Below are 25166 nucleotides of genomic sequence, written 5' to 3' on the forward strand. Positions count from 1 at the left end.
ATTATTAATGAGGCACAGCAAAAGAAATCATGGCACAAACACTGCTATGCTGCCTTATCTCTGGGGCCCTGGCTACTGCCCACACAGTTTGTTTGCCTTTGTACGGAAAATTTCCAAAACCTACCCACCTAAGCTCACTCGTGAGAAAGCACAGAAGACAACCCTGCTCCTTGAACACAATCCCTTTCTCTCTTCCCAACACTGTTTCCTTTGAGCTAACAACACATTTGAGAAGAACCCTCTGCAGCTCTTAACTTTGCTCATCGTTATTTCAGTGTGGGACCAGCAAGCTCTGTTCACCCCTGAGCTGCTTGGGCTGCTGGTGGGAATGTCCCCCTGCCTAGAAATAATGGAGTGTTCTTCTCAAGAAAGAGCAGGGAGAACTGGTGGCACAGGGCAGGGAAGCAGGGCCTGGACCCATTCCTGGGCAGCAGTTTAGTGATGAGCACATTCCACCAAGTCAGTCTGACTTTCCACTGCATTTTGCTGGGGCCTAAAGAAAGCAGTAAAACCTTCTCAGTGTCATAGCTTAGGGAAGAAACAAAGGTTATACCAACAGGTACAGAAGCAATAGGGACTAGTGAGACAGCTCATAAAAGAGTTGTAATATTGTTTTCCAAATCAGAAATACAATACAACCTTCAAAAGAAGGCAAGCTTAAGCTTCTACTCATACTTTGATGTGTGACAACTTGCTCACACTATTGTTCTCTGTACAAAATTTCCAGTCTCTCTTTTATCTTTTGTTGTACAAGTCCTGGCATTACTCCATCTGTATTTTGACATACATAGTGTCATATTAAACACTGCCTTTTGAAAGCATCTTCAAAATCTTTGCATTTGCAGCAGGAGCACAACACATTACACTTGTACCTCTCAAACTGAGCCAGTTAGGAAAGAGTTTACTCCCAGCTTATCAATATTTCAAGTAGATGCATATGCTGTTTACAATACTCTTCATTCTTAAAGATAACATTAGCTGTCACATGAGCTACTCATATGCTGTATTTCAATTGTGTACAGAGTACTACAGAATATAAAGTTATTTCTGCTCAGTATATGCACAAATCTGCCAACAGTTCTTTTAAAACTTCCTTGCTAAAACTACACAAACTGAACATGTACCTTTTCACTTACAGAATGTGGAAGTAAGTACACAGGAATTTTCACTGTTCCTGCTGAACACTGGGCTTCTCATTCTTCTTCTGAATTAATACCTGTCCATCTAGAAAAACAGGCACCTGTCACTTCATCATCTTTATTTGTACATCTAGGCAACCAGGACAGAATGTTGTGCAGGTGCCAGGTTAACACAAAATGAAGGTCATTTCCAGCTGAACAAAGGCAACCAAAACCCTCTACCATATTGTGTTCCCCAAGTTTGTCACAGAAAATTAGGTAATGCTAATACACCAGGAATAGCCACATAGATCTGATTTCATGGACCACTGATCCCTCAATATTAGAAATGATGGTGGCATATAAAAACCTATTTATATAAAATTGTCTGTCACAGTGCAGAATACCTCAATTACAGAATGTCCTTGCTATTAAGTGCAGCAAACTGATATGCAGCTTAATGTAATTGAAGACAGCAGATTCATTTAAACTTGCAGCTAACATCCTGAGCGTGACACAAAGAAATTGTATTTTTACTAATTACAAAATCAGTAAAACACTCCTTAGTGTCTAAAATAATACAGTTAACAATTAACTAGTTGGCAGCTACATTGTGTTCTCTGCTTTCTTTTAATGTTTAGACTTAAATAATTTCACCTTCACATTACCAGAGAAGATTCCTGTAGGTACAAGCCTTGTTGGGAAGAAAATAAATCCCTGAAGTTAGTCACTAATAAAAAAATAAAATTAATCTTATTATCATATACAAAAAGGAACATTTCCTAGATTTGAACCGGGTGTACAGAATAGAAAGGACAATATGTGTCAGTTACAGTCCTGTCCTTCAGGAATAACTGGCATTGCTTGCAACAGCTGTCAAATATACAGGTACCAGAATAAAGCTATTCACAGGGATTTTAGAGGGATATAAATTATTCTAAACACGGTTGGGTGCAAAAAAGAAAACTGTGGAGCAGTTGAAAATATCATTGAAGAGATCAGGACAGAAAGCAAGAATCAAGAAGTACTTAGTCAGAAACTAATAGCATTGCCATTCCTACAAAAGATTAGACAGAAAATAAGGATATTTCACACACATGGATGTTATTTAGCAAAAGAACACCCTTTTCTCGTCCTCCCAAATGCCCAGTGCATGGAGTCACCAGGAGGATAACAAATGCAGCAAAGCTCATCACATTAAAGCAAGAGGTGCCAGACAATTCCTGAACCTATGCCATGTGATACACCCCCATGATTTTCCATTCCATTCCTTCCAGCAACATCCTGAAAACCACTCTGGTTGCAGGCTGTTTCAGCAGCCACAAAAAAAAGACAGACTCAACCACAAGAGAAAAATTGTGTTCAAAGCTTACTTTTCCCTTCTGGCAGGAGCTGTTTGACACAGCAATGGAGGACACCTTGATCACAGCCATGGCACCAGCATGGAAATACCCGGTGCACAGGGAGCAAACACCTGTGGCTTGGGAAGGAGAGGCAGCCCATGGGGATGCAGGCATGGGGCAATGTGGCAAGGCTGTACCTGTGAGTGCTGTGCCAAAACCTGCCTCTGGCAGGGTGCCTACAGAGGGTACCAAACACCTCTGAGAGCAGGGGCATCTCCTGAACGTCACACAGCACAGCAGCCACCACAGCCGGGTCACAGCTGAGGCTGGTCACAGGACTGAGCCAGTGCTGCAGCCAGAACAGGAGCTCAGGGTACTTGGCCACCCCATGACTGTCACCATGTGCCCCCTTCGGGGTGGAGGCCAAGCACAGCCCCCACAGTGAAGCACATCCCAGGAGGAGCCAGCTGAAAAGCAGAGCAATGTTTCGTGTGCCACCACAGCACCACTCTACTCAGCTCCTTTCTGTTTCTGTTCTCAGTGTTACCCACTAAGGCACCCTGGTCCTTTCAGAGGGTGCACTCCAAATGCCAACCCTTCACTAAATCTTTTCCACTGTCTCCAAGATGCCTCATGGCCAGCTGCCAGCATCAGGGTGCCTCTTCCAGTATGTTTTGTTACAATTTGTTAATTATCAGGAATTAAGTTAAAAGCAAGACCAAGATCTGTCTGTTGTTACCATGTAGGCTCAAGATACATTCAATTTCAGCCTATTTCAGCAATCCCAGCATTAACACCTAACTTAAAGACAAAGTTTGAAATAAGGAGTGATCTTCCAAAATTCTAAACACAACCTGTGTAAAATTACTCATCTGGATTAATACTTCAGTATGAAACCTCCAAGAGATGCTCCACCAGCCTGGTGATTCCAGCCCAAGGAGCTCATGCAAACACACACATATGAAACGCAAACAAGGCTGTCTCTTGAGCATTCCCAGGATCAGGAGCCAACATCCAAGGGGGAAATGCTAGTCTGCTCAAGGTAATGGCAACATGCCCATAAATTTTGGTGGAGCCAAGCTTTAATGTCTGCACATCTAAAAGGTAGTTCCTGAATGGCAATAATATTTGCCATTATTGTTACAGACAACTAACATAAATCCAGTAAGTTGTGCTGGGAGTTAAAAATGCCCAGAAGGGTTCATTAAGGTATTTTGTGAGAGGTTAATTGTAAAAAACAAGTGACATTCAAAGAAATTGCTTGACAACCAGAAAAGAGATACTTCTGCTTATCCCACAAGCAAACAACCATATTTTAAGTCAGTTCTGCAGGGCTGCTGTCTCTGCCAGCAGAAGATAAATGCATTTCTTCTGCTTGCTACACATTTCTTCTGAACCTGCACATACTGTATAAACAGATTGCAGAGCAACAACACATATGCAGGGAATTAATACCAGGCCTGCAAAACAGATGGCCCCACAAGCCATTACTTTGTCCTGCCATGTCATCTCATCTTCACCTTGAAAGGTGAAACAGGAATCAAAGAAAAGGAGCAATGGATGTCTTTCAGAAGATCAATATTCCCTATTATTTGCTCCCCCAGATAAAAAGGAGGCTCTGACATTGTGCCAGGCCAGCTGGCCTCAGAAATCCCAGAACAGCACGTGTAAAGGCACAGGTTACTCCATGGAGCAGGTCAGAGCAAGGTGCTCAGCAGCAGTCCAGGATGCAGCACCTCTGCTCAGGTGGGCACAGCCTGGGCCGAGGGGAGCAAGAGCCCCAAGCTGCTCTGCAAGTCATTTCCTTTGCTGGCTGTCAGGGTCACAATCAAGCTTAAATTTTATACACAAGTGTCCAAAGGTCACAAGAGATACTGTGCAAACTAAAATACTGTCACCTTTTCAACACAGCCTTCAGGGGAAAATAATTGGGATTTAAAGGAGAGGGAAGACAGAGATCAGAAATAAAACAGATAGTTCCAATTAAAGTGAAATCACACAGCTGTAAGGCATCTTGCTAGAGCAGCTATGTTGGAGCATCACTCAGTTTTGGAAGTTACTTTGGCAGACAATGCTTGAGCCAGCAGAGATCATCACTTCTCTGGCTCCTAGGGACTAGGGAGCAGGAGCTCTGGCTGGTTTGGGACAGCCAGTTTCAGATAATTCAGGTCTTTTATGCACTGTTCACAGAAATTCCAGCAATGACATAATAAAACTCACAGGCCCATTGCTATTTTAGTCCTGACTTCTTTTATTACAGCACTCAGGAATTGAATTTTTAATTTATATCTGTATATTGAACACATTCCTGAACATTCAATCACGCTTACCTTTTAGAGACAGGATATGGCTTTATTGCTGTTTTAAGCCACACATCCAAATAAAATTTTTTTAATAAAATAGTCAACATTTTTAGAAACTGAATTGCAGCTATAAATGTAGGCACCTTCTAATAGCATGACAGAGTGCCTCACACACAGATTTTAGCACCACACACTTCAAAGCCAGACAGAATACAAAATGCAAGGCACAATATTTTATGGCCCTGTGATAGAGAACGACTTTCAATGAGGAATTTCTTTGCTGAAATTATTTTAACCAGGAAACGGGGGAAGCTATCTGGAAGTTTCACTGTTCACAAAGTACTTGGGTGTAAAATCACCCCTGGCACATGTGCAATCACACAAAGCATCCCTCATTTAAGAAGAAATACCTGGCTCTGCCTTACCAGACCTTGAGTCTGGGTGCTGGTTTTAGGACCACGTTGAGCTGATCCCCCTGGCCACAGCAGCTTGCCCACAGGCCATCTGCAGAGGCCCCCTCTCTCTAGAGAAACCCTGCAATGGTGCCTAGAGCATTAGCCAAGCAAAATCACAGCTGGCAGAAAATAAAGCAAAAAAATAGCTCCAGAAGACAAGAATACAGCAGGAGAAAAATTCAAAGAAAGTAAACAGATGAAAATAATTATAGGATAGTTTCAGAGACAGTCTTTGGGTGGTTCAAAAGGAAGCAAGACAAAGTTCAGGAAGGCAAAAGCAAAGGCAGCCAAAGGGTCTCAGCTACTCTGATAACAAGGAGAGAAATGTCACAGGGGATCAACACACTGAATTTAATAACAGCTTGGAGCCAGGATGAAGTGGGAAAGATGGTGTTAAGTTTTTTATGAAAGATTCAAGTGTTGACAGCACAAAAACAGTAACCCCAAATGGTGAATACTGACTTTAACAAGCTCTGGAGGAGTACAGTAAGAGAGGGAGAAACAGCACTGTTCCTTTTTGAGCAGTGGGTTCTGGGCTCAGCCATGCAGCCCCAGAACTGCAAACATTGGCACCACTGGTTGCAATGAAGTTTGCAGATAGGCCAGGGCCTCCTGGAACATCACAGAAGTGTGGCTGCCTGTGTGCAAACCTACACCTTTACAAAACCAGATGGACATTTGCTCTACATTCAGGGGGAGAAGGAAGAGCCATGCCCAAGAGTCCGTGTTGGAACAGCACAGTCACTGAAAAGACAATTCCTAAGGTTTGCACAAGGAAATGCTGTAAGCATGATGTCTGTATTGCTCCTTCCCAATGGAAACACAGCAGTGCATCATTCCTGTTCTCTACTCCAGCTCCCCCAGGAGATCCCTCTGTTTGGAACAAGCACCTGCAGTGGTTTCATTAGGAACTGACTGGAATGGGAAAGAGATCAACAAGCTCAAATGCTTTCAAGAATGCATTAAATCTATCTGTGAGACCCAGCCAACCCACTGAGGTAAAGATAATGTTTACATGTGGTTTGAGAGCATGGAGTTCAAAAAGAACTGGCATCAGCCACAGAGAGCTCCTACCTTACCACAAAGGCTTCTCAAATCACAAAATAACCCATCCCAGGTATTTGTGGCATGCGGAAATCACATTCCCTACTGTTCCTCTCCTCATCTAAATTGTCCTTTGTTTTCAAGATTAGACTTATTTCTCTTCAGCTAGAAGGCCTCTCAAGCAATTACAGTGTATGTTCTACAGTCATGAGAAACAGGTAAATGTACTCTGAAATCTGCTGTGTATAGGTATCTGTTCTCTTAACTCTCCTTAATCACTGCTCCTTTCAGATGGAATTTATTATAAAGTTAGAAAGGAGCCAAATATATCAAGCCGTTAAAATCCATACAAGCAGCAGAAATTCTGGTTTGTCTAGCTGCAGCCAGATGAATCAAATATTCGAAATTCCAAATATATAACAAATATTGTAAGAGGTTAACTCCTTCATCTGGCAAGCCATTAAGCAAGAGTCTTTTTCAAGGAGGAATTCTGATACAAAGACACCCATGTCACATCCCAATATTAAAACTTCCATTCGTCTTGCAGCTATACCAACAGAATCAGAATGCCTGCAATACACAGCTCTTTTAGACCTCTTAAGAAGAAATCTTGTCATCAGATAATATCACTTTTTCTCTCTCCCTTCCATTCATTCATCTGTCTTGTAACATGATGGAAATATTCATACTGGAATGCAAGAAAACAACTTCAGTGCACCATTTAAGGATTAAAAATGCTTCTGAAGGAAGAGTCAGTATCTACAAGCAATTGCTACCTTATAATGCTGGGTAAATTCAGACACTGTCAAATTCCTCACATATTTTAGAGTACATTAATTTTCCTTCAGTTTTACAGCTTTCACTAAACTAGACAATGGCATATTTTCCCCCCTTTCAGCACGCTGAAACTGGAATTGCTTGCCTTGCAAACAAAATCCTGTAATTTTTATCCATGCCAAAAGAGTCCTTCTTCCTGTACTATTGACCAAGTTTGCTGCAGCCATGGCAAAAGCTGGATCAGAAAGCTGCATCACTGGCAGAAAGTGAAGAGCTCCCTTCTGAGGGTCTGCAAAGAAGAGTCATGAGAAAGGAGTGGTGAAGATACTGTGGGTTATTTTATAGCTCCTCAGTTTAGGAACAGTTGAAAACGGCCCAGGTGTCAGCCTCTATCCTCACACCCATATGAGGAACAAGCCCAGCATTCACTGTTCCCTATTATTCCCCTTGTGGCTGGAGCAGCTCACAAGAGTCCGGGGCCTTCAGAGGGCAGTTTCTGCTGGGGGTCTGCAAGTTCCAAAAAATGTGCACCCAGTCCAATTTCCCTGAACAGAGCAGAAAAGTCAACAGCAGAGACTTCACTTCTCAGAAATCCTGAGATTCTAAGAACCTACAAAAATTCTGTCATACCAAAGACTTCTGGGAACAAGACATTTTATGACTTTTTAACATCACAATCCTCCTCATAGTATCAAAAAAGGCTGGATGCCATTAAATACATGGAAGTTCAACTGCTGCTGAAATTTGGGCAATCAGGCTGCACCTTTTAAAAATTAACTATAACAAATGGTATTGTACTTTCCAAAATCTGAAATAATACAAGCCTTCCCACCTCTTTGAATCTCTGTAAGGAAAAAGTAAAAGATATGGGCCCTTTATTAGGACTAGCATTTGTTTCCATGCTTTTCTGTGGTTTTCTTTTTTTAATTACCTTAACATCATCCAGATATTTATAAGTCTGTCCAACAACTTGCTTTGTATACCTCAAAGTGTTAGTGTTATACTAATTCTCTGGTTTCTCACTTCCCCCCTTTTAAAATAGGCACAGCATTTGCCTGTCTCCAGTCTTGCATCTTCCCCATCCTTCACATACTCAAAAATAGTCTAAAATGTCACACTGCTACTATGACTGTTTTACATTTCAATTTTTCAGCCTTCTCAGATTGCATCCATTACTTGTATGTCTTCTACATCATAGAACCAACTGATCCTTAGTATCGTTTATTGTCTTTAACTTACACCTAACATATTCATAAAATCACCTGCATATGGGTTGTTTATAAGGCCAAAACAAATGGAGAAAAATGTCTTCATGAAATCATCTGAAATGATGAGCCACAAATGACATATGATACTTAAAACTATTGAAAACTAATAACTCTTGCTTATACTACCCCCAGCTCAGGATTTTTTGTGGTGTCAGGAGAAAATGATCCTAGAACTTCTGAATTATGCTAGTTCTTCTGAAGATAAGAATGAAGGGGATGATGAAACTTCAGCAGAGATCCAAGGGATTTTTACCAGCACACCCACGGGAAGGACTGCTGCAAAGGGAACTTCAACTGCTAGCTTTCATCTGACTTCACAGCACTGAAGCAGCTGGCCAAAAAAAAGGGAAAAGAGAAACTGTGCTGGAAACATAAAAGGGGGTAAAATCAAGGAGTAAAGCCCAGTACTTGGACTCTGTGACACAAGCTAGGCACAGGGGAAAGCACAGACCATCTTCCACCACACTCTGAAAACACAAGAGGTATGAAGAAGGAAAATGCACCAACGTTGGCATTTTGTTACAAAAGTTCCATACCTTCTTGGTGTTTCTCATGGGCATCTCCTCACAGCACTGACTCCTTCTTCACAGCACAGCCAACAAACTCCAGCAGCTCTACTCAATCAGCTAACCCACTCTTTTGTAGCACTCATCCTTATTGGACACAGCTGTGGCCTGTTCCTAATCTTTGGTGATTAGTGCAGCTGCAACTCCTCAGGTGTGAGACCACCTTCTGCACTATCTTTATTTTCTTACATTGTATCCCCCCCCCACACCAATATACAGGCAAGGGAGAAAGGGCTTCTCCAAACAAGGAATAAAATGCATGGCTCTAAAGAAAACCATGGTTGAAAGCAACTCAGAAATTAAAAAACAAAAAAAAAGTTAAGGATCTATACATGTAGCATGTAGTGCATCTCTTGAAACATCTGTGTGTGGGACCAAGGGCCACAGCACTGAAATGGAAGAGCTGTCATTAATACCAGCTTAGTACAGCATTGCCCATTCACTGGATTGCTGGAGCAGCAGGCCCCAGGCTGGATTTGAGGAGGTGTTACACACCTGAGTGAAGCAGGCTCTCTGCAGGGCTGTCTGCAGGGCAGCTGGAGCACGGGATGAGCAGTCAGAGCCAGCAGGAGCCACACCAGCCGCTCAGGGAGGGAGCTGGGTGGGAGGGTGGAAAAGGAGGAATGCCAGCCCGCAACCACCAGCTACACTTTGGGGTTAATAAGAAGAGGTGTCAGTTGACTTCTGTTTCCCAGAATGGGTAGTAAAAAAGTGGGGAAAAAAGAAAAAGAACAGTTGTTTTTCTATCATTTAAGAGTTATTGCTTTCCTTTCCAATATCAAATACAGAAGCTGTGTGGTTGCAGCAGAAAAATCCCATTTGCAGACGAGAGATTGGCTGAACCATCACTTTTCTCTGCCCTGAGATCTCAAGTGAAAATCTCTTCCTCTCTCCTTCCCCACTCTCAGGCCCCTATAATCAGTTGCATCATTCTAAGTGGTAAAGAGCATTCCATTACACTTTCAGACTACACAGTTTCTGCTCATCTATTTCTGGCCCTATTTGGTTGCCATCTCTTGTGGTAGTAATACCAAGCCACTCTTGTATTAGCTATTTGCTAAACAGGCTCTCATTAAGACTAAGAGCCCAGATGGCAGAGAGGGGACAGAAGATGAAGGATTACACTTAACTGCACTTACTTTAAAACAAAGGAAAAGAGAGAAGACTGCTTGTGCTATACCTCTAAGTTAAATTAACTTCAAGAATAAAAACAGGGCGTATGAATTCAGGAGGTTTCACATTCCAGCAGCAAGAAAACAGTTGCTTTCTCTCACTTCTCTCATATTGGAGTAACTCAAACTCTCCAAACTGGCTCTTAGGGAGCACTGTTCTCAGCAAGCTTAAAGCATTCTCATGGCTCAGACCTTTGAATCCTTCTGTGACAGTCCACAGTGACCTCAGATATTAAAGTGGTTCAAGAGACAGCAAAAAAGACAGCTGATGTACAATGTAATAAAAATGTACAGATATAAATAAATGTACATATATAATTTAAAATATACATTTTAATGTACAATGCCAGGTTAGAAATCCATCCTTCACATTAATATGCACACTGAGCCAACAAAAGGATGGCCACTCCAAAAGGCCAAGACAGTTTCATACTTCTAAGTATCACATTATCAGGAAAATGAAAAGATCTCTTTGGAGTGTGGAAGGGTGAGGGGTACAGAGGTGGATTCTTGTCTCTCTGAGCATGTGCTAATGCTTAAGGGGTAGGTTGTTCATTTTCCCATTTTTAGACTACATTTCAGATTATTTTAAAAATACACAAGAAAAAACAGTCCTGTATAAAGTCTAAATTAGAGCTGATGAGTATAACTCTTAATTATCACCATGATTCCTGGTAGTCTTATAGGATTAACCTAAACAAAGCCATTGATGCAAGAGTACTTTCCATTACCAGCACTGCAGCACTCATCCAAAGGCTTCTACCTTCTACATGGAGGTGACAGAAAGCCTAAGTGACTCAGTGACCCATGTAAGTCTGCCAGAGTGTCAGAGCCATGGAAGAAAATCACCTGTGGGATCGGTGTTCAGTCACCTGGAGGAACTGATGCTCCCTCTTCAGCATCAATTTTGAGGGAAATTTCTATGTAAACAAGGCAGGTATCAGACAAATCAAACATTTTCAGTAGCACTGCAGAGATTCAGACCATTCTGCACAGCACTTCCTAAGTAAGCAGCACAGTTAATTAACTCTGTGTTGATTAATGGTGCTCTCTCACATCAAGAATTTATTGAGTCTGTTATTATATACAAGGTCATAATTGCCAAACAGCCACAGCTAAATACCATTCCTTGTAGTCTACCCCTTAAGCATCATAATGTAAAATTAATTGGTACTTGTTTGTTAATGAATATGAAATATTTTAAACCATGCAACATAAAACCACTGCTCTTTTCTAAACAAACATGAATGAACAGAACTATTTAAATACCTTGGGAAGAACATCCTCTTTGCAATTGGTATGGGATGGGGATGTCTTTGTTCTTTGTAGTGGGCTTTTCTGTGCTCAGGCATTTACCAAAAGCATTATTCTTGAGTGGTTAGTCAGAATTATTTTAGTTCCATGGTGCACTAAGACAGACCAAACTACGCTCTTATGCAAGAATATGAGCGCCCACACCAAAATATCTCTTTGGAATAGTTTTTTCAGAGTAGCTGTTGCAGTAAATTTCCAAGCACAACTGAAATCAGCTCATAGCACATGACCCAACTTTGCCTCAGAAACAAAGATCAAAAAGACACTTGAACTCTGTTGTCCCTTCTGGGGTCTCCTTAAATCCAGGGTTAGCGACTATTTAGGGAAAGGGCTGGCAACCTAACAAAGCAGACCCCCACAGTGAAAGAAAGATGCCCACAGGTTGGATCCCTAATCCTCAGGATGGGGAACAAATGCTTTGCACAGACATGGCCCCTTCCCAGAGGCAGGACCTGGGCAGTCACTGCCAATGGAGCTGCTCTGGTTTTGCCCAGCCTGTGGCACTTCTCCCACATCTCAAGGCAAATCAGAACCCAGGCCTGCCCAATGGTAGGGCAAGAAACCAGAGACAGTATCCCAAACCTGGCTCTGCTATGCAGGTAAGGAGAGCACCACGGAAAACCCCAACCAATTAAAGCCCCTTCTACTTATATTTCAGCAGGCAGTTTTACTACCCTCTAAAGGCTCACTGGTAATACAAAGCTTGTCTTCAACCACATTTGTTTCCCAAAAATGGGGCATGGGCAATATAAAATAGGTCTGACTGGTTTTTCAGCTTGGTTAAAGCAGACCTCAGCAGAAAGATGGCTTTTATGGTGATTCCACTTGTCATGTTATGAACATCAGGGCTCAGCACAACTCTGTGGGGCAGTACAACATGCATGAATTTATGCAATAAGGCACAAGATAGCAAGCTCTCCTCTGGCTGAGCAAACTGTTTATCCCTCTTTAGAGAGAATTACCTTACTGGTGAAACATCTACTGTGGCTTAAAAATATTACTGCACATGTTCAATTTTAAGTTAATGTATCAGCTGAACACTTTGTTAAGAACAGGCAAAACTCTGGAGTGCTCTCTCAAAGCCTACTGGTTGAAAGCAAACAAAATACATCAATAGAAGCAGCATCAGGAATAAAACAAATGTGACACGACGGCTCTGGAATTGTAGCTACAGAGGTGAAGCAGTTATTGTCACTGTACTTTTTTTTTTGATGCTACAATATCCCAGCAAGTAGCAGTGCAATTCAATCCAGCAAACTCTGAACAGCTCAATAATCTCAAAGGAAAAGAAAATGCATAAAGAGATTTTGTTACTTCTGTGGGTCAGACCCTTCCCTATTTGCTTGGTCCTAGACAGGCAGCTGTACACAAGCCCTAGGAGAAAGCCTGCTCTATGCTAAAGCTTTTTGGAGGCTTCAGGCACTGAAGGACACCTGCTTGTAGACCTCCTTTGAATTTTTGTCCCTACCACAGAGCCAACTGAAGAATTCCCCAGACAAGTGTCTGAAAGGTGCAGGTCTTTGAAGGGTTGGAGACCATGTGTCTGCACAGAGTCATCCCTCAGGAGTCACACAAGGGTTTTCAGACAGTTGTTTGGAGCTGTCTTCAGCCAGCCCGGCGGGAACAAGAAGTGCTGGAGATCATGTGCTGCTCTGTGGTTTGCTGTCATTTGTCTCTCCTGTTCCAGACAGCTCTCTGGTGAATCACCAACCTGCCTTGGAGGGCACCAAGCATGCATAAAACCCCATTAAAGATACGCAAACTCTGCCCAGGAACAGGAACCAGGAGATCCCAAACGCAATCCCTGATTAATGTGAAAGCTGTGCCTGTAGGAAGAGGATAAAGGCAAGGCTTCTGTAACCAGCCACCCCAGGTAGCTGCACCTGCCAAGCCACAGCATGCAGGTGCTCCTGGGCTGTGTTATCTCCCCACCAACAGTGGGCACATGCTCAGAGAGCCCAGGTGTGCAGAATTCACTCTTGGGGCTGCACAGGCTACATGGCTGGTTTAGCTGGTCTGAACCTTGGCTGTGAAGGAGGGTGAATCTGTTCAGCTCCATTGGCTCCCGTTTGCAGAAAAGACATAACACTCCTCTGGGAAGCAGGGGCATGGACAAATTTACCAGTCTTTTTGAAAATTGTTCTGCAAGGAGGAACGTCTTCTAATTAGAAACTAGGTTATATGTCTATGAATATTTACCTGTAATAAGCAGAGCTGAGTGAGAAGACATGGGTGGGGTTTCTGAATGGGTTTAAAATGCCTGCTTTGTGTCCAAGTGGATTACCTGAGTTACAATTGAATTTAAATGTATTGATCCCTACTTAAGGAGGTATCTAAATGACTCGAAGATGGGATGGGAATCAGCCAGCACTATGTTAAACCACATTTCTGCTGCAGGACTGTGTTGTATCCTGATGAGTTTGTAGTGTGCCAGCTGTGATGGTTGTTTAATGGTGTTTTCAACAGCTGGACTCAATGATCCTTGGGGTATTTTCCTACCTAAATGATTTTATGATTCTAAGACTGCTAAGTTTGAGCCAGACATGAAATGGAGCTTGTGTGAAATGTACCCAAAGGGCACCTTCTAATCCACTGACAGTAAGTTTTCAGATTTGAGAGGCTAATCTCCATTTATCTGAATGACCCAGCTTCACATGTGTGTGTGTTCCATGGCAGAGGCAGGCAGTGCTGGATTATTAGGACATTTAGGCTAAACAAGCAGTATTGATGCATAACAGGCTGATCTCACTTTTACCATCTGCACTGCCAGGACACAACACTAAGCCCATGACACAGGATTAGTGACCAAAGACAGCCACCCACAGCAACCAGCCAGAGTAAGTCTTTACCTACCAGGTGACCTAGAAAACATTTCCTAACAGAGCACTTGCTCTTAAGCAGCAGCAATTCTGATTTTACAGTTTACAGAACAAATATCTAAAACCCCAATATGTTCACTGAATTTAACACCACTGTGACAATGCATGCCACCGTTCATTTCTCACCTTGCAACACCATGAGATTGGCATCAGCCCACACAGCAAACAGTGCTAAAACAACCTGCAGGAAGGAAGGAAGGAAGGGCATCACTGTGAATCAGCCTCTGAAAGAGGTACATCAGGATTTGGCTCCTGCTCTGTCACCAGGCCCCTTCTCAGCCTGACTCAAGTCACAGAGTTTCTCTGCAGCAGTTCTCCAGCTGTGACAAGGGTAACAAACATCTTCTCTTGGCAGTGCCATCAGGCAGCAGCACTGCACCTCCAACACAGTGCCTGCATTCTCCTCTGCCTCCTCCTATCATCCCTCCTGCTCTCTGCTTCAGCTGTCCAGGACAACTCTTCTCCTTTCACCCCTCTCTCCAAGCTCTAAAACCACCTTGGCAGCTTCTTAAAAAAAAAACAAAAAATCTCATATTTGTGTCCAGTCAAAGGTAATTGGAGCCACAGGCTCTCTTGCAGAAAACTCCATCAGAAGCTGGGCCACATCTCCTAAAGAGGAACAGGACTATGGATATAGCTAAAGGATCAAGGCTTGTTTACATTAAAAGAAAAAAAATTCCTCATATTAGGCTTGATTCATGCCAAGCAGGGTGCAACAAGATCACTCACCTAAGCCTGCTCCTTTCAAACAGTGGCAATGGCTGCAGAACCTGGCACACCACATTGACTTCATTGGTAGAACACTTTGGAAATGTTCCTGGAGTCAATGACTAAATAAGTCCTTCTCTTGATTCTAAATTGGAGATAAATGCTGCATGTTGCATTGGCAAGCACATTAAAACAGCTGGAAGCAGAAAGACAATATAAGGTTTTTCAGGCCCTTGTTCTCTCATTTTTTACCCTGGGCATGAGAAACAACTAAAGACCCCACTAAGCAAATCAGTGTTTTACCAGGTAATACTGTGGGATTCTAGCTCCAAGATGCCAAGCTCCCTGCTGGCACCAGCTCCCATGGCAAGAGGGCTGGCCCCAGCAGTGACACCAGCCCAGCCTGGTGACACCACACAGCTTGATGTACCCATCCCCTGCTGCCAGCAAGGCCCCACAGCACAGGCACAGCTTTGTTGTGCTTATTGCACAGAAGACAACACAAGTAACCTTAAATACAAAAAAACCCCAAACACCTACAGAGCCAAGAATAAAAACACTAGAGACAAGGACATGATGTCCACCTTTATCTCTTAGAAGTATGGGAAAAATTAACTTTATACATAGAAGCACAGCAAGTCTGGTGCTGCTACCAGTCTGTTATAAATACAAAGCACCTTCCTCATATTCCTGCAAAGCTGGTCTAGATTTGATACAGCCAAAAGCAAAACTTCATCAGAGGATGAGATTTCAGAAGGCAATCTATGGCTCTTTCACCTTGGAAAGGCAAGGAGCCTATCATGTTAAAATGATACTGTGATGAAATGGGTTATGTTCTCCATCTGAATGGCATTATCTACATTATTAATGACAAAGTGTATATAAAAGCTTATTAATGTTCACACTCATTTCCTTTAAATAATTTCAGAAATTATTTGATCATATTTAGAACGTGAAAGCTTGTGCACCTAATGGTGCAGTTGACACTCTGCAGATACAATACTTGATTTTTAGTCTTAAATTTCTGTAAGTTACATGCTCTTTACTTCTGGCAGTACTTAATTTAAAGAGACATGTAGTTAGAGGTATGCAACCAAGCAGACACCAAACAACTGTTTTCCTAAAGCTTTTGCATGGAACATGGACAAAAGACATTTGTTCAAGGAACAGCTCTATAAAATTACAAAGGCTGCAAGGTGAGGAAAAACAGGCCACATAATAAGATCCAAAAAATTACCGGAATAAAAACACTAATGCTTAAATAGAAAATTATTCATCACTAGAGATTATTTGCAGACTTTGTGCTATTAAGGATATCAACACATGGCACTTGAAGCAATCCTACACATAATTAACAACACAAGGGTTTTCCACAAGAAACCAATTCCTTTACGGAAAGGAGCTGAAGCCTCAGCTCAGTAAACAGCTGCCATCAGGTACATCAGTTAAGACCATATGCAGGATTTAACTGCCCTGGTTTTGCCTACTTGCTCACAAAGATGCAGCAGCATGCAGCTGTGAGGGGAAGCAGGGCTTTGTGAGGGCATTCTCCTCAAGAACTCTTTTAAAAACAACAGAGCAAGCCTTGACGAATAACTCCAGCACAAAAATGCATGTCCCTATATAAAAACCAGCTCGTAGCTCGAAGAACAAACATCAAGCAGACAAGCCTGCTAGGCCAGGAGGTTCAGCACTGCATGGAAGAAATTCATTCAACAGCCTCCATTTTTGGTTGTACATCTGCAGACAGGAAAGATTTTTCTTCCCCCAAAAGCAAAACACATGCAAATGTCTGTCATCAAAAAGCACACGCTCTTTCAGAATGTCACAATTACCTAGCCACAACTAAATGCTGTAATTTGTTGACCAACTCCTTGCAAACATCCAAGAATGACCTCAAACCCTTGGTTGAAACTGCAAAATAATTTCTCCCGTTTAAATGTAATTTTGTAATGCTTTGATTCCCACCCATCACCAGGCTGAAGGGTTTCCAACATGCTGCTACATGTTTCTAGTGCAGCAAAGAAGAAAAGGCTGAAGCCACAGACAGCAGCTGTGGGAACTTGCCAGCCCAAGCTTTCCAGCTAACAAAAAAAGTGACAAATGACATATATGTACTTCTGGAAACAACAACAAAAAAGCTAATTTAAATACAGGAACAGCCAAAAAAAATGCACTAAAGAGTTTTAAAATACAGAGGTAGTCTGTCAGCAAGGTTAGCCCATCTGCAACATATAGAGGCAGTATGTGAAGTAGGGCATTCAAAAAAGCAGGAATAAAAGACAGAGGAAACGGTCAATGCTATCAGAACGTACTTTGCAACATTTGCCTAACAGGCTTATACCTACAATATCTGGCTCCTGTAGGCATCTGTTGGCACCAGGTTAGTATTAGCTCCAAAATTCTAGACAGAGGTTAAAAAAAAGCCTAAAAACATAATATGTTAATTGAAGCATTGGTTATTAGCCTGAAGACAGAATAAACTCCAGAAGTGGCTCCTGAAGAGTAAGCAGCTCATTCCACAAGCAGAGATCTGTTAGTGGTGGGGCAGCTCCAGGAAGAGGAGAAGGGCCTTGGCCTGGCTCCTCCCCGAACAGACCACAAAGCCAGCACAGGGAAACCCTTCCCATCACCAGCACATCCCAGCCTCTGCCTCTCTTGGCAACAAACAAGCAGGATCAGCTCCACACAGACCTCTAGAAACATTTAGGAGTTCTCTCTGCTTGCAGGGATTTGTTCCCAGCCCAGGGTGGTGCTGCTGACAGTGGCACTGACCCCAGTGATGGCCAGCTCCAGCCTGGGCACTGCTGCTCCCAGGTCACAGAAAACATCTGCCCCCCTCGAGCAGGGATCCAGATAAAAACATCACCTTCCTGGAACCAAGCCATTACACAAGCATTCAAGCTGGGAGCAATGTTTATTCCTCTACTAAATGTAGCCATGACAACGACATCTTCATTGAAGAGATGAGCAGGAGGAGGTCATGAGGCCCTTGTCAGGCCTGGATAAAATACCACACCTCAAGAGGGTACAGGAGGGTAAATTCTGCTGGATGCCATCTGGAATTCAAGAAAACCAACACCCTAACATGGCAGGCACACCCCCCTCAAAACAGCCAGGCATCTAGGCACAACCACTCCAAACCTTTCCAGCATTACCAAAGAGCAAACCTCCGCAGGATTTCCCTGCTAAAGAAATAGCTATGATATACTTGAGCAGGCTACACCACGCCATAAATTAATTCTCCCAAGTCAAGTGCTTCTTTTTTACCTTGAAACAAGTTACAAAATTATCAGGAAGTGAAACATTGCAGAAGCCATGACAAAAAAAAAAAAAAAAAAAAAAAAAAAAAAAAAAAAAAAAAAAAAAAAAAAAACAACCAACCAGCTGCTTCCCTTTTGAGCCTGTATCTTGCTCTCTTTGGTGACCCAAAGCCACCTCCTTTGAACAGGACCATTCCTGGAGACATTTAGGGCATTTAGACATATTTCCATGGTGCTCTTGGAACTGCTGGGTTTATGGTTGGGTTCTATGATCCTGAAGGTCTTTTCCAATCTAAACAATTCAATGATTCTGTGTCAGAACTAAGGTGCCATCTATACCAAATGGCAGCCACCATCACTCCTACAGGTCAGAACAAGACCAGGAATTCTGGCACATCCCAGTTTTTCCAAAGTTTTAATTTTATTTTAAAAAGCATGGAGCCATGTCTCCCAGTATGCATGATACCTAGGAATATCATGGCTCCAGGAAGACAGTGGCAGCCACAGTGGAGTTATTTTGGTCCAACCACATTTTCATTTCACACAAAATAATAGAGACACACTCCTGTGGGTAAATTCCTCCTCCTTCCTTCCCCACAATTACCTTAGTTTTGTGGCTGAGTATTTTGTACTAAAATGCATTATCTCTTTCTGGCTCTGAGCCCTTTCAAAACCACTTAGAAGACTGCAAATTAATATACCCACCTTAATATTATCTAGTCATAATATGAGGAGGGGAGGGATTGTGGCATCACATGGCACACCAAATTAACTCATGGGCTGCCTGTGGGCATGGGGCACAGGTTCATTACTCCTATTTTATACAGTAGATGCAGGGGCATTTTCTCAGATGCTTTTACATGTCACAGAGAAAGGATACACAGAAAGACGTTATTGTCAATTGAATAATTCTGAAATAAGTTAGACACACCATCACTTGGAAATGTAATTGATTTTGTTAGCAGACTATTTGTTACTGTTGTATTCATTTTGGTTTTAAGTGTGCTCAGACACAAGTCCAGCCTTTGCCCAGCAGATTTTTATGATCTTTGACATCTGTTTAAAATTATTTAAACATCTGTTTAATGCTGTTTCTCTGTGACCATAATAAAAAAGATCCTGATGGTCAGCAAAGAACTGTCAAACACAGGAAAACATTTGGGGAAGGGAGAGAAATGGTCCTTTCAGTTCTAGTCACACTGCATTACCCTCAGCAATCAAGGACAACAGGCAAAATACCAGGAGACAGGATGAGGGCTTGCAGTTAATAGCAGCCTAAGTACACACACTACCATTCATCTGGGCTCCATTACCATTCTGCATGCATATGCATGCTTGTGAGTGAGGGCAGCCTAAGAGTAATTCTGTTGTCTTGAACATACAGGGCCTGGGCTGGTGACACTGAAGTCACAGCAAACTATGACCCTCCAGATGCACTGGCCCAAGGCTAGCTAGAGCCTGTGTCTGTCTCAGATTCACAGCAAGCTTCTCACAGAATGTGGGAGTGCAGGCATGAAACCACCAAGCACCACATCTCTTACAAGCAGCTACACAGGCTGCACTTCCTAGGTAACTTCCCATTTTATTGTTGTTTTAGAAAACCTTCTTGGTGTCTTTCAAAGACAGAGTGGTACATTTCCTCTGCAGACATGCACAGCTGTAACCAACAGCAGGCAGTGGAGCCTGCATCAGCCTCTGGCAGGCACCAATGCCTGTCCCACACACACCCTGCTCTGATGGGCACAATGGGCACACTTGTGCCAGGAGGTGAAGGCAGAGCTGGCATCCCAAACCAAACTGCCACGCACAGGGCAACTTTGTTGGCTTTAAACAGAAAGAACATGACAGAGTTACCTAAAGAGACAAGCTGGGGGTAGAGCTGGCAACTCTGCAAGGAAGGCCCCAACTGGCAAGGCAAAACTGAGAATGAGATGGAGACACAACAGAAACTTTAGGTTCTCCCAAAATAATTTTCCAAAAGGTGAAGCACAGTTTACATATGGCATTATTTTAAGATATTTTACCCTTTCACACTTACAGGAGCAATTGTCTGCTTGCTGCCCAGAATCAGCAGTGGAAACCCTGAAGATGAAAAGCACACTGGATGGGACATCGGCTACCAGGCTTTCTCTGGAAAAGTTTGCAAGAGGCAAACAAACAGCTCTCAAGAAACCAGGTTACTTGGTGCAGGTATGAGGAATAAGCTGGGCAAAGAACTGCAGACAGCAGCAGGGAGAGAGGCAGCAGGGAGAGCCCTACACCTACTGATTACTCAAAGGATGAGAGAGGTGGGTCCAGGCAACAACTGCTGCTCAAAAAGCAGCCCAGAAAGTCACAAGCAGATCAATACCTTCACCCTCTGAGAGCACCACCCACACCTGAAAGCCTCTGGCTGCTCACCTGTTGGAGCACTTGTCTGCTGCTCCTTCTGAGCTCTAGCTTAATTGCAACCTTTTATTGTGAACAACTCTACCCTCACACAATATAAAATACTAATGCTTATTGAAATGGAAAAGGTATAGCCAATGACTTGGATAGGGAACAGTACAGCAGTAACTCTTATACTTGAAAAGAAAAAGAGGTTTTTTCAGTCCTTAAAACAACTTGCACGCTTGCTTTAATTAAACTTCACAGCAGAGATGGTAAAAACAAAGGAGCAGATAAAGGTGTTAAGATTTAAAGCAAGTTTTGCAATATTTGTATATGACAACAGAAATATTTAGAGTATCAGAATGCTTACAACTGCACAGATACAACTATGCACAAAGATTATAATCCTATTAATTAGTTTATGTTTTATGAATTATTTGAACTTATTCTGCTTAGTAATTCAAAAGTGACTAGTTACATCTCTGAAAGAAATTAATCTAGAAATGAGCGATGGTAGAATACACTTCCTGTGGTGAAAGCACTCACAGGTTTCTCTTGGCTGAACTGAGGAGCAAATAATTACCATCTCTGGAAGCAAATTCAAGTAACCTTCACTAATGCTAAACTCTTAAACTAAGCTCTCCTGCCTAACAAGTGAATGCAGCTAAAAGAACTGATAATCTCTTTTAAGGTTTAAGTGTAGCAGCACTTTAGCACCTTTCAGCTATATCAAAAAAGCAGCAACTATTAACATTTGTCTTCAAAGCCTGTATGAGAAGTGGTGTGATTAATTTCTCCTCTGTCTGAATACTACCTGTGCTGTTAGATACACTTGGTAAGAAAAGCCAAGCATGGAGGCAAGGAGAAAACAGCCACTTAAGAGAAAGAAATGTTTAAACTCCCAGCAAGGGGGTTCTCTAGTCATCTCTTACATCATGCTCTCCTCACTGGTCAAAAAAGTCGTGGATCCAGAAGGAAGCATGTGCTACAGAAATCCCAGTGACAGGGACAGAGCTCTTGGTTTCAGAGTCAGCGTTCCCTGAGCATCACAACCGAGACCTGAAGCACCTCACACACGCTGCACAAAGAGCAGCCCAGGTCCTGAGCACTGCAGGGATGTGTGGAGTGTCCCTCACTCCAAATCTCACTGCAGGACATTGTGAGCTGTGGCCTTTGGTGTTTAAGAAAAAGGAAACTGTTTCCTGAATCGCTGCGAGTTATCACTGTCACAGTTGCCTCAGTCTCCAAGAGCAGGAAGAAATGCAGAAGGAGCCTGCTCTCTACCCCAGTGAGCCTGAGTACACACAGGAGTTGTTACAGAAATTCAAATCTTCCCAGACACATCATTTTCCAGCAGAGACTCACCTCTCTTCTGACTGAATCTATCCATAACCACACCAGGCTGCTGCTACTCTGTGTCTCTCTGCTAAAGGCGGGCCAGCCTGGGGACAGCACTCCCCCAGTGTGATACAGACGAGAAGCAGAGCTTGCCATGAATCACACAGAGCTGCGGTGCAGCCCCGGTGCCTTGGTGACACTGCTCGGGCTGCAGGTGGCAATGGCTCCACCAGCAACAGCTCCAAGCACACAAAAACTTCTGCTCTCAGCTTAAGAGGAAGCACCACAGCCAGCTTTGAACATGTCCTCCCCCTCCTCCACTCTCTCAGAAGTGAAAGAAAAAGATCTGTTGAAGAAAATGAAGGAAAAGAGACCCAGTAGGATGGGTACAGGTAGACCAACATATCCCTCTATAAACAACAGGAAACCTGTCTCCACAAAGAAAAACGATCAGCCTGTCTTATCATATCCCAGGCCACAGCCTGAGCAGGAACAATGACAAGCATTCACCAAAATTTTGAGCATTCTCAAAGTAGGCACACTGCAGGGGTGTCACAGCAACTCTGAGGAGCCTCCTCCCTCTACTTTGAGAGTTCTTAGAGAAGACAAAAAGGGAGAACCCTAAGACAACAGCCTATCATTTTTCTACAGCACTACAGACTTCATCAAGACATGATCTACTTGCCTTATACATATTTTGACTTTTACTGCTGCTGCTGAAGCAAAATTCTCACTGTAGGATGTCAGCAAAGATTTAAAAATACTAAAGGCAATAAACTCAAGGGCTTGACTAAACATGTAAAAAGTACTGAAATAGTACATTTTTGGTCCTTTGTAGCACATGTATTTTTAATATTAATGCATGCTGTTTGGATATTTAACACACAGCTCCTACCTAAATCTCCTTATTTGTGACACTCAGCCTGTGCACAATGGGGTAGTGAAGCCTCATGGTGTGAAACATTTTCATGGCCAGTCATAAGCATCAGATGTAAAGATGAGGATATGCAAGGGACATGTCAGGAGGCAGCCGATAAATACTGCCTTCTGTTACACATGGAAACACATTATAGTCTTGTCCCCCAGTATTGATTTCACTTTAGAAGCAGCTTTATCATTTGCTGCTTTCAAAACTCTTTTCAATGTGCTATGTGGCAGCTTTGTGCATGTGGAAGATTTTTTTGGAAAAGCATAAATAGACTTCGAGCGAGGCTTGTGATCTCCAAGTACGGGTATTTGGAGAGGAGCTGGCTGCAGGCAGTCCTTCTGAACCCCACAGGAAGGGTCTGAGCCTTGCAGGACACCCACGCTGCACATCACAGGCGGACCACGCTGAATTAAAAATAGCAGATTAAAGCACGCAAAGTGTGTAACAGTTGGTAGAGTATATGGATGAACCAGGATGTGGGATTCATAATATCAATTTACTAAATATTTAAAAATGCTTCTAGCTACCAGTGATAAGAAATACTTAATACTGATTACAGCTGTCTGCCCACAGCTAAATTTAACACGATCCAAGTGTTAATAGTACGGGTTTTCCTAGCAGCCTGTGGAGAACGGCAACAGCTTATCCGAAGAGGCACTTCCTAAGTAAAAAGGAAAAATTATTTCTACGTTCTGCACGGCAAAGAAACTATGGAAAAAGCCAAAGGAACGATAGGCAGAGCCGAGAGGCCTTTCGGAACGAGCCGACACCCACCTCCATCCCAGCCCGCCGACGGGAGATGTCAGGGTTTCACCGGGGACCGCGGCGCGGGTGCTCGGCGGGGACGGGCGAGCGCCCGGTACCGGCTGCCGCGACCCCGGCGAGCTGCGCCCTGCCCGGCCCCGAGCCCCCGGGCCGCCGCACGCAGACAATGTCCGCCGGGAAGCGGAGAGAAGCGCATCGGCGGCGGCTCGGCGGGCAGCGGGGACCCGGCACCGCACGGCGCCCCCCGCGAAGGGGCTGCCACGGCCGCTCCCGGCAGGGGGAAGGGCCTCTCCCGGCCGCCCGCACCGCCGCGGGGGCTGCGGCTGAGCCCGCCGCCCGCTCCCGCCCGCCCCGCGGCGCCCACCTGGTCGGCGAGCTTGAGCACGGCCATCCTCCGCCGCGGCTCCCGCGCGCATGCAGCTCCCGCGACGGGCGGCGAGCGCGCCCCGCGACCGGCGCTGCTGCTGCTGCGGCGGCGGCTCCGCTTCGCGGCGGGGCGGGGGCCGCCTCGCCTGGTCCGGCCCAGGAAGCAGGGGCGGGCGGGCTGCCGCGCACGGCCGCGCCGCCACCGCCGCCTGCCGCCGCCGCCTTTGTTCGCTCCGGCGGCCGCTGCCGGAGCGGAGCGGAGCGCAGGCCGCCCGGGGCTCTCGGCGCCCCCGCCCCGCCGGGCAGCGCGGGGGGCGGCGCCGCCGGACCGGGCGGGACCCACACGGACCCGCCCCGCGCCCCGGCCGGGGTCTCGGGCACCTGCTGCGCGCCACGGGAGCAGCCGCGGCCCCTGAGGGACGCTGAGGGACACGGCGCTGCCCGCGGGCCGGGTGCCCCTTCCCCGCCGCAGGGGCTGCCCCGGGGGCACCGCGCCGGCTGCAGCCCTGAGGGCCGCGCCCGTTCCCACCGCGCTGAGGGACAGCAGCGACCGTGCTGACCCAAGCCCGGGTAGAAGGAGAAGCCGAACCTTAACCTCTGCCTTCCTTCCATGTGGGCGTGCAAATCCATTTGTCAAATTCCATCAGACAGACACAACTGTTTGACAGGAGCCTTTTGGGGTTTTTTAAATCTCTTTTTGTAGTAGCTATCTTGAAAAATCTGGTAACTCCTGACAGTCCAGATCTCTTCCTACTCAATATATTACTTAATTTTTCAAAAAACTAACATACTAAATTATAAGTACAGTTTAACAAGCAAACAAACTAGCCCCAGAGTCCCTGCCTCATGCTGTAGAGAAAATGAACCTCATCCACTGTTCCTGTTGAGCTGACCTGAGGGAAACTTCAGTTCCTCCCTCAGAGCTGGCTGTCAGTGTCACTCGAGCACCAGCGCACAGCCAGACATGCAAGGCCAGGGGCTGGCAAGGGGAGAAGAGAAAAAGAAGAAAAAAAGCATGAAGGGGTAAATTTACATTCTTTCTTACCCCTCAGAGCTGACAAGCTAAATCCCCAAAGCATGTGATTTGATTAAAATCATTGGTACAATGCACAGCAACAGTGGTTACACACATGCTGAAGGTAATGAGGGTAATTACATTTTTTCCAAGGACATGTAACTGAAGAGCAAA

At 44.2% G+C, this 25166-nt stretch overlaps 1 protein-coding gene across 2 annotated transcripts in view; it reads right to left on the reverse strand.

The window, feature by feature from the left end:
• ANKRD44 (ankyrin repeat domain 44) overlaps positions 1-24005 on the reverse strand; it is a 131229-nt gene extending 107224 nt beyond the window's left edge. For both annotated transcript variants that reach the window (XM_059475568.1, XM_059475567.1), the window contains exon 1: positions 23976-24005. In XM_059475568.1, the coding sequence (XP_059331551.1) occupies positions 23976-24002 (27 nt within the window). In that variant the 5' untranslated portion in view covers positions 24003-24005. The remainder of the gene's footprint in view (positions 1-23975) is intronic.
• Between the last annotated feature and the right edge of the window lie 1161 nt (positions 24006-25166).

This window comes from Ammospiza nelsoni, chromosome 7 (genome assembly GCF_027579445.1).
Source record: "Ammospiza nelsoni isolate bAmmNel1 chromosome 7, bAmmNel1.pri, whole genome shotgun sequence".
In the NCBI taxonomy this organism is placed as follows: Eukaryota; Metazoa; Chordata; class Aves; order Passeriformes; family Passerellidae; genus Ammospiza; species Ammospiza nelsoni.